A 17,559-nucleotide genomic window follows, 5' to 3' on the forward strand; every position below is an offset into this window, starting at 1 on the left:
TATATATAACATGTGCTAATTAAATAATGAAACTTCAATTATGATACATAAGTTCTACATTTGATACATAAGTTCTGATATATATATGTAAGGATTATTTTCCTTCAGGATGATGATTAATCAGTTATGCATAACATGTTCTAAATATATACTGATACATCAGTGTAGATACATTAGTTGTGTAGATGATACATAAGTACTAATAGATATATGTGAAGTTTATTTATATCAGTTTGTTGCTTCGTCATTCAGGTATAGCCTGTGCTCATTATACACTGATATATCAATTCGGATACATCAAATGTGTAGTTGATACATAAGTACTGACACATATAAACATAACATGTTTAAAATACATACTGATACATCAGTTCTGATACATCATTTCTGTAATTGATACGTACTTTCTGATACATATATGTGAAATATATTTCTTGCTGGCTGTTGATTCATCTGATATGTATATCCTGTGATAATTATTACCCTTTTACATCAGTTCTGATACATAGTTGTGTATGTGAGGAAGCAGTTTTGATACATATATTTGAAATATAATTCCTGCAGGTTGTTGCTTCATCAGAATATCTTTATTCCGTTTACGAATTAGGTATAAGATACATTGTGTATCTAGAGAGAAAAACATGCACTTGTGGTAGATTTCAACTAGACGAGATACCATGTCCACATGTAATTGCAGTGTTGAAGAGCAAGAACATTACTGACCTGCACCCATATTGTTCTGATTACTACAAACCAGAGGCGTTGGCAAATACTTATGAATTACCAATGGTTCCAATGCTAGATAAGAAAGACTGGACTGCTCCGAAGGAAATTTTGGAAGAATTTGTCTTGCCGCCAATATACAAAAGGATGCCAGGAAGATCAAAGAAAGGGAGAAAAAAGCTCGTTAGTGAGAAGATAACAAGTAGCACAAATTCTTGTGGACGTTGTGGCCACGAAGGCCACAATAGAAATACTTGTAATTTCATTCCTAAATAGATATGATGTTTGTGGTATCTCGGTATACATTCTATTTGAATCATATAATAACATCTATTATTATATTTTATATTTGAGTTTGACACGTGACATAAATATAAAAATCTTTTTTCAGTTGATATGTATCAAGATTAGAACATTTTATTGCTACAATTTTTTTTAAAATAAAATACAGGACGTCCATCGGTTCGCCTTGACTTGGATTAATGAAATCTCATATGGTTTATTTTTTGGATCGTTATTTTCCCAAACATAAACATTCTTGTCTTTTCGACAACCATAATTACATAAGAGTTGTGGGTGATACATAAGATCTTATTTGATATAGGTTATAGATTATCATATGCAGTAAATTTCGATAAATGCTAATCTGATACCTAAGCAAGATGTATCATATACGTTAAATCTTGAGACATAGAATTCTTATGCAAAAAATTAATGTATCGGAATCATTAAATATTGAGAAATGAGAATCTGATATATGTGCATGATGTATCATAATAAATAAAACTTGATTCATGTATCAGAATTCAAAAAATGTGACACTTATGAATATTATACTCGATACAAGTTTGATACAGTAGAATATAAAACATAAACTTTGATTTTATATTCCATTTTGACACCAGAGAAAAACATAGTAAATCTGATGTATGGAAATATTAAAACATATAAAATCTGATACATTATATTTTATGTATCAGATACATTGAAAGAATCAGAATCACCTAAGATGTTTACTATCAAAAAAAACTATTAGACATCAATCAATTCTCCTTGATTTGGAGAGATGTCTCTCATAGGTTTTTTTGGATCGTCGTTATCGCTAACATAACCATCCATGGCCTTCTGACAACCATATCTCCATAAGAGTGCGGCATATCTTGAACGAAAGAATTCAGCGTTTAGTCCGGTATTTGGAATAGAAATTCCATCACTAAGATATTCAGCAAACATGGCCAGAAAAACTCCACAATCCCTGCAAAGAAAGGAATACACGAATTTAAAAAAATTAAAATTGACATATGAATGATTTAGGTATACATAGCCGATGTTAATACTCACAAGTTGTCACTTCCCTGTTGCGCAATTCCTTCAACATACTCAACTGCAAATGGGTGATGTGGTTCAAGCATGTTACCGGTTGATTTGTCCTTGTATGAATCAAGAGACGACCAATCAGTACGTTCGTTGTTGTCAAAGAAACCACTGTCTTGCAGGTATGTTGGTAGCATTGCTGCTATCTTTTGGATCTCTTGGGAAGGGTTGCTACTTCTTCGTCTAGGGGATGAATCATACACACGTATCAACCTCTCTTTCAACACAACTACCGTAAGAACCCAATGAAAATCCCTGTCGCAGTTTACTGGAATGCATACCTCATCTACCAAATGCCAGGGCAAACCGGCTGGTATTGAGAAACCTCTTATTATGTTCTTCACGGATCTCTCGTGATGAGCTGTAACAGTGGCCCTTGCCATATCTTCTTGTGTAGAAATATTAGGTGGAAGGTGATAGTACCGTGTGTGTGCATATTCGATGTAAATTTTGAAAATGCAGTTTGTCGTTGTGTATCGATACTGATTGCTCAACTGCATCTTCGATTTCTTCCGAAGGTAGTAAAATATTACATCGATGTGCTGTACATTTTAAGAAAGTATTAGTTATATAACAACTAGCATCATGTATCAGATTATGTATGTATCAGATACATTTATCTATCTATGTATCAGATACATTAATATGTATGTATCAGGTAGTTAGTATGAGTTGTATCATATTATTTATGATAAAATTTTTACCTCATCGTTCCAGCATCTGTTCGGCTGTGACATTAGGTAGAACCAGTTCTTATCTTTAGAAAATGCCACAACAAAGTCCATTTTTTCAAAGCCAAATGAAGAGCACTTAGATCTGTAATGATCCTCCTTTGAATTCCTGAATGGAAGCTTGTAGTTTAATAACATAACAAATATAATACACGACTTGTATGGGTATAAGTTGAATATATCATACTTACTTGTTGCCATGTGATTTTAGAAGTCCTTTATCTATCCATTGAGAGTAGTCTGTGACAAGCTTGGATGGGGGATGATAGCATATACCAAAACCTTCAAAAGGGTGTGTCTGATGCATAACAGCTGACAAATTTTCCTTTCCCTTTTCACTCGATCCAAAGTTTGAAAGATACGGCGACTATAAGATCTTCGAAGGAATCGTGCTTCTTTGAAATGGTGTCTTCGCATCGTCAGACAATATATTAGCTTTTGATGGAAGAGTGGTTGGTAGCTGGCTATCGCGTAATAGACATTCATCCTGAACTTGCTCATGACTAACATCTGTCAATGGCATGGCTGGTAATGGAAGTCCGTATATTAGAGCATCTATCACATCCAGAGTTTCGGTCGAAAATGGTGCTGAAGTATTGGATTCTGATGTGCTTGGTTTGATTTTTTCTTTTTCAATCTCCTCAACTTGCTCTTCTACTTTGTCAGTTTTAACATCGGCTACTCTTCCATCTTTCTTTCCAGTGTTCTACACGTAATGTATAACATCATTAAAAAACTTAATAATGTTGACTTTATCTCAGTAATGTATCTGATACATTACCTGTAATGTATCAGAATCAGCAATAAGCTGATCAGTATCTGCTCTTTGTGGTTCCACTTGGTGTGCTGATACATCCTTCAATTGTGGTGTAAAATTTAATGTTTTCGATTCCTACAAATGTTAAAAAAACAATTACTTAATAAAAAACTGTGGATATAATACATTATCTTAAAAAACTAATTACTTAATAAAAATTGTGCAGATATCATACATCATCTGATACAATGTTGTGTTGTGATACATCATCCACCTTTTGTATCTTGACGGATGGTTCATCTTTCTGGAAACATAATAACATTTACTTATGATATATATGTACTAAATGTCTATATATATATATATATATATATATATATATATATATTTAAAGAGGTTTGGCTTATACAAAATATATATATAGAATCAAATTGTTCATCAATTTGTTTCTGATACATTACCTTTAATGTATCAGAATAAACTTGCTGATCAAATAATTCAGGAACATCTGCTGAAATGCTTTGTTCCGATATATTGTCCACCTGATTTATCATGGTGGATGGTTCAGGTCCCTGAAAATATAATAACATTTGCATTTGATACATGACAATGAAAAGTATCCAGAAGTTTAAAAGCATAAATATCAAATATTACATGATGTATGTACCTTAATATCTTCCTGGACATTAGATTTGTCATTTTTTGGGGGGTGGGTTAGATTTATTTGCAAAATTGTGCACCTCCAATCCAGTAGGTGCTTCTTGTTGTTCAACCATATGGAATATTTGATCAAAATTATCTTTTTTAACTTGAGATGATGTGCCAGTCATTCGGTTCGCCATACTGTCTATGGCTTTCAAAAGATCAATGTGATTTGAATCCATTTTATTCTCCAAACGCTTGAACTTCCGATCAACCTTGATACATGTATATGAAAAATCAGAATGTATAACCTAATTAAAAGTATATTGTAGTGAATCATCTTAAATTAAAAACTTACTTATCTCTTTAGAGACTTCTTTATGGACTTCTTCAATGCTTTGAATTGCATATGAATAATTTGATCCGAATGACCGAAAGATTCACCTCCTACAACTGACTTCGCCCCTGGTACATTGTCAGGAGAAACAGCCTTTTCTGATTCATTTGGTGACTTCGCCCCTAGTTCATTATCAGGAGAAACAGGCTTTTCTGATTCATTTGGTGGTATGAAATCCTTGTGCATGTTGGCTATTTCTACTTGAATTGGCTTTTTAGCAGGGGAAGTCTTTATTCTCTTGGAAGGTGGTGGAGAAGATGTATCAGCGACATCCTTGGATCTCTTTAATAATTCTGTGGGTGGTGTTGTTGAAAAGTCCTCAAATCCAGGGACTTCATGAGGTTTTCTGAAATTGACCTTGGCAGCCGATGTTGAAGCTCCGGGTTTCTGTTGGCTGTCATGAACGACAATAGATTCCATTTCATGTTGAGATTGGACAATGTTGGAGCATGGATACTGCAAAAAATATTGATTGATTGTCAAAAAACAATTGAATAATTGATACATGTTAATGCTGATACATAAATATGATGTATCAAAAACATTAATCCTTCATACATGCTAAACTGATAGAAAAACAACATTATCTGATACATACATGCAGATGTATCATGAGATGTAATTCTTGATATATTATAATTTGATACATAATATAGAGTTTTCATGAGCTGTAAATACTGATAAATAAGTTTCTGATACATACAATTATATGTATCAGAAAGGTTATATAAAGTATATGTATCAGATACATTATATATTGATACATTTATATCCTGATACATAAATATATGAGCTGATACATCTACTTTATGAATCAAATTATACTGTATCAAGGTCATGAATATAAAATGTATCTTAGATTTTATGTATAATGAATCAGTGCATAAACGAATAATATTCAAAGTATGTACCTCACTGAAGATGGTAGACATGAAGGTCTCAAATTTTGGCTTCACGGCGACAACACGCCAGTTAAGAATTCTGGGAATTTTATTACCCACTCTTACAGCAATTTAAGAGGGAACTTGAGATGCACATTCATATATCCAAACATTCAGAGCGTATGGCATGCCGCCTAGACGATACATTTGTTTGGCATTTGAAAACTCCTGACGCATTCCTTTTATCAATTTTGAATATGCTATTTTCCCCCATGGATATTGCTCATAACTACCATCTTCTACCATCTTAAAATCATCAACTGATATAGGTGCATCACCTAGTTGAGAAAAAATAAAAGTATGGATGAAATAGAGAATGGCCATCTGAACAGCATCTTCGTTTGTTTTCCATCCTCCAACCAGAAAACGCTCAACGAAATGAGCTTTGTTGACCCCATTTTTGGCACCAGGAAAATATAAAGACAATAATCTACTTGTTTGATCATCAGAATACTTGAAGTCATATTACCGGTACATCGCAAACCAGTAATGATAGCAAAATCATTTATTGTAAATCGCAGTATATTACCCTGCACATGACGAATGTGCAATTCTTCTTTGTTTTTTTAGTCTACATCAAGAAGTAAGAGACATTTGATGATTTGCCCTTGAAAGTTGCAGTTTGGTATATTTAAATAGTGACCAAATATGGATTGCCTAAATAACTTTATACCTCCTTCACCAATTGATGATTCAAAATCATAAAGAAAATTAGCCCTATATGCCGTTTCGAATCTCAATGGGTGGGACGGGATCTTCTTGATGACGTATTTCATTTCCTGCATTGACATGAAAATGGTTAAATACAACTTGAACTTTATACATAAATACGATGTATCATATGCATTAAAATATCTGATGCATGAGATGAGATTCTGATGCATACAGAAGATGTATCAGAAACAATTATATATTATATTCTGATACATAAATGTATATGTATCAGAATCATTAACTTGAAACATCAAAAAATGACACTTACACATGATGTATCAGAAATAGTAAATCTCCAAAAAATTGCATTTGAAAAAAACATTATGTATCTGATACATAAATGTATATGTATCAGAATCATTAAAACTTGAAATAACAAATACTGAGGCTTAAAGATGATGTATCAGAAATAGTAATTCTCAAAAAATTGCATATGAAACAGACATTATGTATCTGATACATAAATGTAGATGTATTAGAATCATTAAACTTGAAATAACAGAAACTGAGACTTAAACATAATGTATCAGAAATAGTAAATCTCAAATAATTACATTTAAAAAAGACATTATGTATCTGATACATAAATATATATGTATCAGAATCATTAAAAATTAAAACAACAGAAACTGACACTTAAACATGATGTATCAGAAATAGAAAATCTCCAAAAAAATACATTTGAAAAAGACATTATGTATCTGATACATAACTGTATATGTATCAGAATCATTAAAAATTAAAACAACAGAAACTGACACTTAAACATGATGTATCAGAAATAGAAAATCTCCAAAAAAAATACATTTGAAAAAGACATTATGTATCAGAATCATTAAAAATTAAAATAACAGAAACTGACACTTAAACATGATGTATCAGAAATAGAAAATCTCCAAAAAGATTTCATTTTAAAAAGATATTATGTATCTGATACATAAATGATATGTATCAGAATCATTAAAACCTTCACAAAATTTTCATTCTAAAACAAAAAACTTAATTGAACACATACCTTTGGGAGATTAGGGCGTGTTGTAACCCCTTCAATCTTTTTGTCTATTTCATTGGGTGCATGTTTAACTGTAGCTTTCGACTTCAAATTCTCACGTAGCTTATTCATCACTGCTGGATCGTTACGATGTTTGGATCTAACTTCGTCGTAACCTTCCCAAGACGAATCAGAACCAGGAGAAACAAGAATACGTTGATTTTTAGTGGACTGTTTGAGACCATGAACGGATTTCATATGTATAATTGAAGGTATGAGAAACAAAAATAGAAAGATTTACAGAAGAAAGCAAATGATAAAAATTTAGAAGATTTTTCAAAGATTTTCAGAAGAAATCAAAATATACAAATTTTAGGAGAAATCAGATTGAACGAGGATGGATTAAAATTCCATATAAGGAAAGATTGATACAATACTTTATTTGGAACCTTGAAATTGATTAACAGTTGAAGAGTAACTAATTAACTAGAGCAAATTAGGGCAAGAATGAAGGAAGAGGGCGGATGTATCAGTGAGGTTTAGAGAGAGAAAGGAAAAGGAGGGAATTTGGAATTTTTTTGGTGTATATGGGAGTAAAAGTAAATATATTAGGGGAATATGTGTAAAAGGGTAATTTACCCAAAATAAAACAAAATATTTGGGTTTGAATTTGGGCCAATTTTGTTCTTTGTTCATCGAGCCTACTGTAAGGAACTTAGACATGAACTAAGGTCCTTTCTTTCAAATGAATCCATATTTGATTCACAAAACATATCTTATAAAAATATATTTTTACGTATAGTTTTTTATAATAACAGATCTGAAATGATAAGTTAAATCCAAACGTCAAAACTCACATACGTCAAATTCTCTAATTTTTCTATATTTATATTCATAGAATCATAGGTTAAAATTTTAAGTTATAAGAATATCTAACTATAAAAGTTTGGCAAATACTAAGTAGGGCAGGACAAGGCACGTCAAAGTCTTAGCGGGTCAAGGCGTGCTCCACCCTAATTTCCATCTCTAAAAATAACGGTAAAAGAAATTATTTCATCCTCAAATAAAACCATTAAGATCATATCTACATCTTCCGCACCAACAATATTAATAAATTAGTTTCAAGTCTAAGCTAAAATGTAATCAAATTAGAGAATTTTAAAAAATTACGAGACTGAGATAACCCCAAAGTATATACATAGAAAAAATAAGTGTTGTTGGTTCAAATTCATACACTATACCAACCATACATAAGAGTTTTTCAGAATTAATGAAGTAAACACCATTTCTTAATCATAAGATTTGTTGATGCATTCTAGTTATAAATTAGTGTTAATGATTATATTAAACGATTAGGAGTACAAAAGTTAAATATATAATTTTATAAGTTCAAAAGTTTTGGTAAGATGTGCTAATGTGGCAATTTTCAGCAAAAAAACAAATGTATTGGTATATCGAAATATTAGCCCAAAAAAGGCCCTCTATTTCATGAGATGTAATGAGACTTCTTTCATCAAAAAGGGTGAATAAATGCATCAAAATATTTGTTATTTTTTTTTTCTTGCTTATTGAGATACAAACAACACAATTTTGCCCAACTATACACAATGAATTTTGTCATTTATTGCATCTTTCAAATATAAAGTACTAATTCGTTTGTTTCAGTTAAACTTCAACAATTTATTGATTAAAGATAATCAATAAATCTCAAGTTAAAGCAAAACACGAGAGAGCAAGATGACTAGTGACTACTTCCTAATTTTTCCATTTTGATCCCAACAAGTCTAATCACAACTTGTCTTTTACGTAATGACCAATTTATTAACCCCAAGTGTACAGGTTCCACATGACCGTCCTAGTTTTTTTTAATTAAAGAAAAGTGAATAATTAAAATAAAAGGCCCTTTTCGAGAAGACTTATATTACAAAAATAAATCATCATTACATCCCCAAAAATATTAAATTCCATACTTTTGGGGTCTACGCCAAACTTAAATACTTTATTTGACAATTTTTACTTATTTATTATATTAAAAATAAATATTTATTTTTATATAATTGATTTAAAAATTAATAAATTAATTTATTATTTTACATTAATTTTGATTATTAAATACTATTATTTATTAAATAAAATAATAAATAATATATTTTAAAAATTATGTCAAGTCAAATATAAATAGATACACATGGACAAAGGGAGTAGAAAAATGTGTTTTATTTTAGAGACAAATCAGCAAGGCTCTACACCGAAAGAGAAAAAGATATTGCAGCCACTTTTATATTTTTACGGGCTTTTCTTTTCATTCTTTATTTTGGGGGAATTTCTTAAAAGAGAGCCAACAGGACAGATGTTGGTTTCTCTAATCCTATTAGATAAGCATAAAAATGTCGTGATTAGTAAAGTTTTTACAGGATGATTAACAAGTGTCATGGCCACTTGACTATTGCTTGATAAAATGGATTAAGAGACTAATCTGTTTAACAACCTTTTCTTTGTCCAAACATAAGCAAACTTTGCTTTAAAATAATGCTGGACTTTTAGGGACACGTTTGATTGGAGAATAAATTATTATTCAAATTTAAAAGAGAGTTAAAAATAAGACTACAAGTACAGAATAAATTATTCGGCGATTTTATCTCAATCAAATATAGTATACGCTTATTTTAAAATTAATCTCGAAATTAGTTATTTTTTATTTTTCGTATCAAATGAGCCCTTAGCTTCCTAACGTGGAGATGTCCCATTGACAGGGAGGAAATAGCAGACCAATCAAAATTCACCAAAGTTAACATAATTTTGATGGGTAGATTTTGAAATCAAATTCCTTCCAATGTATATAAATCTTAAATATATATTTATAGATGAGTAAATTATAAATTTGATATTCGATTTGATAGAATTACTTATGAAAAATAACTTTTTGATACTTATTAGTTATAGTTAAACTTTTTTTGAAAAAAAAAATAGTACCTTTTTCTTTTTACGGTCAGATTACTTTTAGTTGGAAAATTTAGTCAAATTTTTTTTTGGGTGATACTAGTATTCTATTAAGTGTTTTAGAAAACTAACATTTGTAGCAACCTATTTCATACGCTGATGTTTGATTGATCATGTACCAAAATAAAATGTTTAATTAAGAACAGCGAACATACAAAAATAGTTAGGCCTTTTATGTTCTTCTTTATCAAACATGTCATATTGTATCAGCTTCTACATATAAAGTAAAATAATTTGACCATTTTAATCTTATACTAGTAACTAATTCACATAGTATGTCTTAAAAGTCTTTTTATTTATTAAAATTAAAATATCTAAATCTGAACGGTTGAGCCCTTTTTTTTTCTAATATTTGAATATACATTATTTATTTATTTGTAAACACAATAAATATATAATTAAAATAAAATAGTAAATAAGCATTCAAAAAAATATGAATTCAATAAAATAATTGTTTGATAAATAAAAATAATGTTAGCTGGTGATGGTGAACATGATTTGTAGTAGTAGTGTTGATAGTTGTGATGATGAAGGTAGTATTGTGATTGTAATCACAAAAGTGTTAATGCTAGTGAATAGAATAATGACAAATGTGATCGCAAAAGTGAACAAGTAGATACTCCTCTTAACAGGCAAAAAGGCAAATAACTTGTGGTTTGTCCACCATAATCCCACTTCATATATATATATTAATAGACATTTTCTTCTAGTCAGTTAACTCTTTTTTTTTCCCTTACTTTTTGTGGACAAAACATTTTATCCAATTTTCCAGAGTGGAGTCAGATATGAGATAAGAGTGACAATAATGTAAACAAAGTTGTTTTGAGCTTCACCTTTTTGCAATAATTCACACTCTCCGTTTCCTGATTGGTTGATTTATGATATCATTTAATTTATGTATGAGTCAGCATCAGTTACCCAAATCTCCATGTGCAGTCGTCCAATCAAATGATCAGCTTAAAATTATCAGACGGATGATATCTTCCTCACCTTTTTGCCCTTTTGGTTTAGGTTGGCTATACGGACTATAGAATAATATTCCCTGCGATTATAATCGAATTATTTTATTTGACTTGATACGAAATTAAAAAAAATAAAAAAATAAAATTTTTATTTTTAATTAAATTTATGTCAAATATATCAAAATATCATTTAATCTTGTGATTTTAAATATGACATGTGAAAAACTGAAATAAAGTATTGCCAAAAGAAAAAAAATCATTCTTTTTCAAATAGATTAAAAAGAAAAGTAGATCGTTCTTTTTAAACGCATGGAGACATGGAGTACTTAGAGCCTGCTTGTATTGGCTTATTGCCTTTAATTTATGGCTTATTTTTGTCTTTTTATCTTAAAAATAAGAGTTTATAAGTATTTTTTAATTTATTCGAACACTCAAAAATTGCTTAAAAGTTATTTTGACTCAAAAATATTTAAAATAAGTCGAACCAAACACACTCTTACTATATACAGATCATATTATGTTCTATTTTATTTTTTAAAAAAAGAAAAATAATAAAATAAAATTGGAAACTATGAGTTTGCAAGCTGGGACAGCAAGGAAAAGATTTTAAACTACCTGTCGTGCGGATTGTAGTTTAAAGGCGATAAATGATAAAAGAAAATTAAAAAAAACAGAAGATATTTTTGATTGTCTAGTATTTCCTGTTAATTTATTGTTCTCTTTGTCAATGAAATTTGCAAGAGATCACAGCCATAAATTTAGATTTGCAAGTTAGATCTCACAGCCATAAAATTTATATAAAGTATTCGTGAACTGAATATAAGCAAATTAATAATCCCTCCCCCAACAATAGTTACCCACTATACTTGTCATGAGAATTAAAAAAAAAGTAAATGATAGGAATTATTTACCAAATCACTCTTATTAAATACAAGTCATTTAAACATTGAAAAATAAACAGTATGTAATAGTAAATGTAAAATAGATGGTATATTATTAATTGGTATTATAAACTGGAAGAATATTATTGGACATCTCAAAATAGTATAGTGGATAAGTAAAAATAGAAGGATGGATTATAAAACAACTCTTAGGGGTCGTTTGGTGTGAGGGATAAAAATAAATAGTTCTGGAATAAAAAAAATTAATCTAAAAATAAAATTTTGATGTCTTGTTTGATTGACAAACCGCCGACTTCACCTCCTTCCTGATATAACTCATCTCACGATTTATACCATAGTAATGTGATGATCATTTATCTTTTATACATGATGGAATAACTTATTCATAATAGTTAATCCCAAAATAATTAATCATGCAATGATTTATTCTCAATCAAACGATTCCTTGGATTATTACATGGGTCAAGAACACCATAAACTCAAGAGAAGAGACACATTATTTTGGAAAGCGTGTTCCAAAAATATGGAGCGTTTGACTGCGACTTCTTTTCATTGTTTCTTTTCTTACTAGCAGTTTAATTGAGTTTGAGAATATAAGAGGAGATTTAATTATATATATATAGACATCAAACTTTAATTTAATGACCCTTTATAACACGCTTTATTAGATTTTTGACAAGACATATACTATTGTCAGATCATACATAAAGTAATACAAACAATAGAAATTCTAACTAAGATGGTCAAGTCATATTTATCAACTATATTTATTTAGCTCATTTATAAATTACAGAGTTAGATGAATTTCAAGTTTTCAACACTACAAACGAAAAAAATATTAATTTTTTAGTCAACATTATTTATGATAATAATAAGATACTATTAGTTCTTATTCGTTGTTTGACTATCAAGATCATGTCCGTCTGATTTATATTTGGAAAAAGAGGAGAAAGGGAAGAAAAAAAAGAACACTTTTGAAAAAGAATATTATTTTCAAATAATAAATTATTATTGATTTTTCAATATTAATTTATATATAAATAATTCCTATATTTTAACTTTTGCATTGACTAATATGTGATCTATATTTTTCGCCTAAAAACAACCATATTTTATTGCTTTAAAATATGCCTTACATGTTCATAAAGATACCACTGCATTATTTATAATTCAATTTGAAAAATTAAAATATAATAAATATGATATAAAAGCGTAAGATAGAATTTAACTATATTATGCACTAGCGCATTCTAAACGCCAGGAATATATACTCTGCAAAAAAATAAATCAATCTTTATATATCCTTGTATGTAATATGTATTTCCAAGAACACTTTTATTATTTTTTTTACAAACATTTGGACCACATTTTTTACATTAAATAGTATGTGAACTAAATGGAACCCCTAAAATTTGAGCAAAATGATTTGGTTCACGCAGGGTGCACCAAAAGCTTCTGTGCAACTCATGAATCTAATAATTTATTCGACAAATTTTTTAAAGTTTGTCTATTTAGAAAATATCTTTTTATTGTAAGTGTTTTTCGTAAAAATATTCTTTAAAAGTATTCCATCTCTTCACTTTTATTTGGTTATTATTTTAAAAATAGATTTGTATATTATTTCAAAAATATTTTTACTTTTACTTATTATTTTTAATATATCAAGAATGATAAAAAAATTTAAAATTCTTATCCTTAGTATTAATTATTTAATCTCCAAATCATTTTTTCAAGACTTAATACTAAATATGAATATTATGATTATTTTTCTATATTAATTATTATTTCTTAAGAAACATGTCAGGTACAAAGTAAGCTAGTAAAAATGAACAGAGAGAGTAGTAATTTATATTTAATTGATTAATTTTAAAAATATTGTGATTATATATATAATAGTTTGTGCTGGATTAAGATTCCAGATATAACTATGAGAAAAAATCTGTTATTTTTGCTTTCTAAAAAATAATTTTTGCTATTACTTAAAATTACTTATATTCATAAAGAAACTCATAAATGTAATAAAGCACTGATAGATACATATGCTAAATGAAGGGCCACAATAAATCTTGTGGCTGAGAAAATTAATGGAGGGGGTCCATGACGTGGCATCCATATTCTACCATCCTATCGTTTAAATTAAGCGAGATCAAAATCATAAACCTCAACATTGCCAACAAGGCCTAATTTCCTACTTTCTATTATCGTATCTCGCGAGAAAAAAAAAAGAATAAAAAAATCATCGTTCACTTTTCGGACGACGTTGGCCGGCGGCGGCGAATTCACGGCGACTAAACGAGAGTTCAATAAGAAGATTAATCTCTACTTCTTCTTCTTCTTTTTTTCGCTTTTTTCGTTTGTTTTTTTTTCTCCGGTAAAATGAGGCAAGTGAAGGACCCAGAGATTAAGCTATTTGGGAAGAAAATTGCTTTGCCTGAGAATGGAAAGATACTACCGGTAATAGTCTCCGGCGAAGATCCCGATGTCGGGAAATATGTGAGTGCTAGTGATTTTGTTACTGCTGAAGAAAGTAGTACCGAGTCGGATCGTGATCCATGTTTAGTGGATAAGGAAGGAAACAGTTCACAGCAAAATGAATCAGATGATGGAAGTGTATACGAAAAGGAAGAGGCTGATAAGGTACTGATTTGAATTATCCATTGATGTAAGTTGAATTAATTGTTGTATTAGCTTTCTGATGTTATGGTATTAATTTCTGGGATTTTCCAATGGAAATAAAGTATCAGATTTGATAATCAGGTATGGTCTGTTCGTTTTAGGGCAAATTTTGAACCAAAAAAGTAGTTTGTTTCCGATGTATTTCGGAAACAGTCTCTCTGTATGCACGAGGTAATTGTAAGATTTGTGTATACTTGTGCGATTTCATTGGGTATGTTGTTGTTGTAGGTTAAATGAGAGCATTTGTGAGGCATATTGCATTTTTGGTCCATTTCCGTATTAGCAATTGAACATTCTTTTGCCCCGTTCAGTCATTATCTAGAAGTTTTAACAAGTCCTGTGTAAAATTTATGCTCAATATCTTTTTCAATGATGACCCCTTTTTACTAGATGTAGTTGTAACTAAAGAAATTGGAGAAAGAATCAAAGCTTTTCTGTAGTTTATCCTCTTTTCCAACTTAATGGGAATCCTATAGGAAAGTCAAATTTATCAGTGCCAAGAACTTTTGAGATTCTTTCCATTGTGCAGACTGAATTTTAGCTCACATCATTGACTGTAGCTTTCATATGGGAATCTTACAGGCAACTCATAAAGTTTTGGTTTAAATTTTTTAGGATCAAATGACAAGAGAGCTCAGTGAAGCCAAGCTAGAGGAGAAAGACCAAAATCTAATGATGGAAGAATCAGAAAATCTTAAGTCTCCATCAGAGAACAAGTCTAAAACTCATACTATTGATGATGACTCCCCCACAGTGAAATCTTCTAAGACTGAGGATGATCAGAATGATGCATCGAATTCCCAGCAGAAAACACTGAAGAAGCCAGACAAAATCCTCCCCTGCCCTCGTTGCAATAGTATGGATACGAAATTCTGTTACTACAATAATTACAACGTCAATCAGCCTCGTCATTTCTGCAAGAGTTGCCAGAGATATTGGACTGCTGGGGGTACCATGAGGAATGTGCCTGTTGGAGCTGGTCGTCGCAAGAATAAGAACTCTGCATCGAATTGTCGTCACATCATGATCTCTGAAGCCCTTGAATCTGCAAGAATTGATCCTCCGAACGGATTTCATCATCCAGCGTTCAAACCCAATGGAACTGTCCTATCGTTTGGTCGTGACTTGCCACTGTGTGACTCTATGGCCTCTGTTTTGAATCTTGCTGAGAACAAGACACCAAATGGGATCCGAAATGGTTTTTACAGACCAGAACACAAGAATCCGTCTGGCATAGGTGGAGAAAATGGGGATGACTGCTCTAGTGGATCTTCAGTCACCACTTCAAATTCAATGGCAGAAGGAGTTAAAAACTGCCCCCCAGAGTCAGTTGTGCAAACTATAAATGGCTTCCCATCTCCAGTTCCTTGCATCCCAGGAGTACCTTGGCCTTTTCCATACACTGCTGTTCCTTTCCCTGCCATTAGTCCTGCTGGATATCCCATGCCATTCTGCCCTCCACCTTATTGGAGTTGCAATGTGCCTGGTCCATGGAGTCTTCCTTGGTTAACTCCACCATCGCCAACAGCAAACCAAAAAGGATCAGGCTCAGCTCCTAATTCTCCTTTAGGGAAGCATTCAAGGGACGGTGAATTGCTTAAGCCAAACAATCCCGAGGGTCAAAAGAACTCAGAGGGGTCTATTTTAGTACCAAAAACATTGCGGATAGATGATCCCGATGAAGCTGCAAAGAGTTCAATATGGTCAACACTGGGAATCAAGTACGACTCTGTTAGCAGGGGAGGGCTTTTCAAGGCCTTGCAAGTGAAAAGCAGTGAGAAGGATCACCCTGCCACTACAACTCCGGCTTTGCAGGCTAACCCTGCAGCCTTTTCTAGGTCACTCAGCTTCCAGGAGAGAGTCTAAGGTGAGCAATTGTCCCCTTCAGCTTTGAAGTACATACTTGTTAACCAACTTACCTTGTGGAAGATGGATGTTGGTCTTCCAGCCTGATGGATAGTTACAACAGCATGTATGTACCAGGGCAAAGAATCTCCCTCAAGTGCTCCAAGTGAAACAGGGAAAGCTATTGTTTAAATCAGTGTTTATCCTTCCCTTGTAACATATTTTTGCTTTGTCAGTGTGTTTTTTCCATGTACATAAACTTTATACAACTGACAGTTGAAAGTGGAAGAGAGAAACGTTTAGATGTATATCATGTACCCGTCTAAATTTTAGTTCGGAAGGCGGCCTTTTCCAATTTTACGGGTGGTATGAATAATAATTGAGCCTTCTTTTCAGATTTTATCTTCACATTATGAAATCTTCTGCAGGAATGACTCTCTAAAGTTTACTCCAAAAAACAATCCCAACTAAAAACACAATTTAGCTAACACAAAGTCTAGAAATATGTTAGAGGGAATTCAATTGTGCCTAAAGTCTTCTCATTCATGCAGATAATTATGATCCTTGAGGATTCTACAAAAGCTATGTAGTCCATCCAAATTCACTCCTCCCCCTCTCCCTTTCTTATCACCAGTCGCTTAGAAGTTTTAAACTGCTTGTCAACCTCAGATATCTCTAGCTGTTTCAAGAATGAGTTTAAGTTATATACAGTTAACGTAAAGAATTTTTATAGGACCATATGATATTTACCGTAGCTAACATATATCCTTTTTCTTCCAAGATCATAATGTCATATTTTAGGAAGACTTAGCTCTAAGTATCTATTTGATAATTATGAACAATCTTTAACTAATTATAAATAACTTAAAACTCTTCAAATTTATCTTGGGCAAGATTGAATAGA

The 17,559-nt window shown here is 31.2% G+C and overlaps 1 protein-coding gene across 1 annotated transcript; it reads left to right on the plus strand.

The window, feature by feature from the left end:
- Positions 1-14,297: 14,297 nt before the first annotated feature.
- Positions 14,298-17,050, plus strand: LOC129896298 (cyclic dof factor 1-like). The gene is made up of 2 exons (XM_055972157.1): positions 14,298-14,771; positions 15,426-17,050. Exons 1-2 carry the CDS (start codon positions 14,511-14,513, stop codon positions 16,674-16,676), a joined length of 1,512 nt encoding a protein of 503 aa, XP_055828132.1. The 5' UTR covers positions 14,298-14,510; the 3' UTR covers positions 16,677-17,050.
- Positions 17,051-17,559: the final 509 nt, after the last annotated feature.

This window comes from Solanum dulcamara, chromosome 7 (assembly GCF_947179165.1).
Source record: "Solanum dulcamara chromosome 7, daSolDulc1.2, whole genome shotgun sequence".
NCBI classification, from domain to species: Eukaryota; Viridiplantae; Streptophyta; class Magnoliopsida; order Solanales; family Solanaceae; genus Solanum; species Solanum dulcamara.

What these genes read in the sequence shown, in the direction of transcription:
- LOC129896298 (XM_055972157.1), top strand. Translation starts at nt 14,511, where the DNA reads ATGAGGCAAGTGAAGGACCCAGAGATTAAGCTATTTGGGAAGAAAATT. An exon ending in AAAAGGAAGAGGCTGATAAG is followed by an intron (nt 14,772 to 15,425) that starts GTACTGATTTGA and finishes TAAATTTTTTAG; the next exon opens with GATCAAATGACAAGAGAGCT.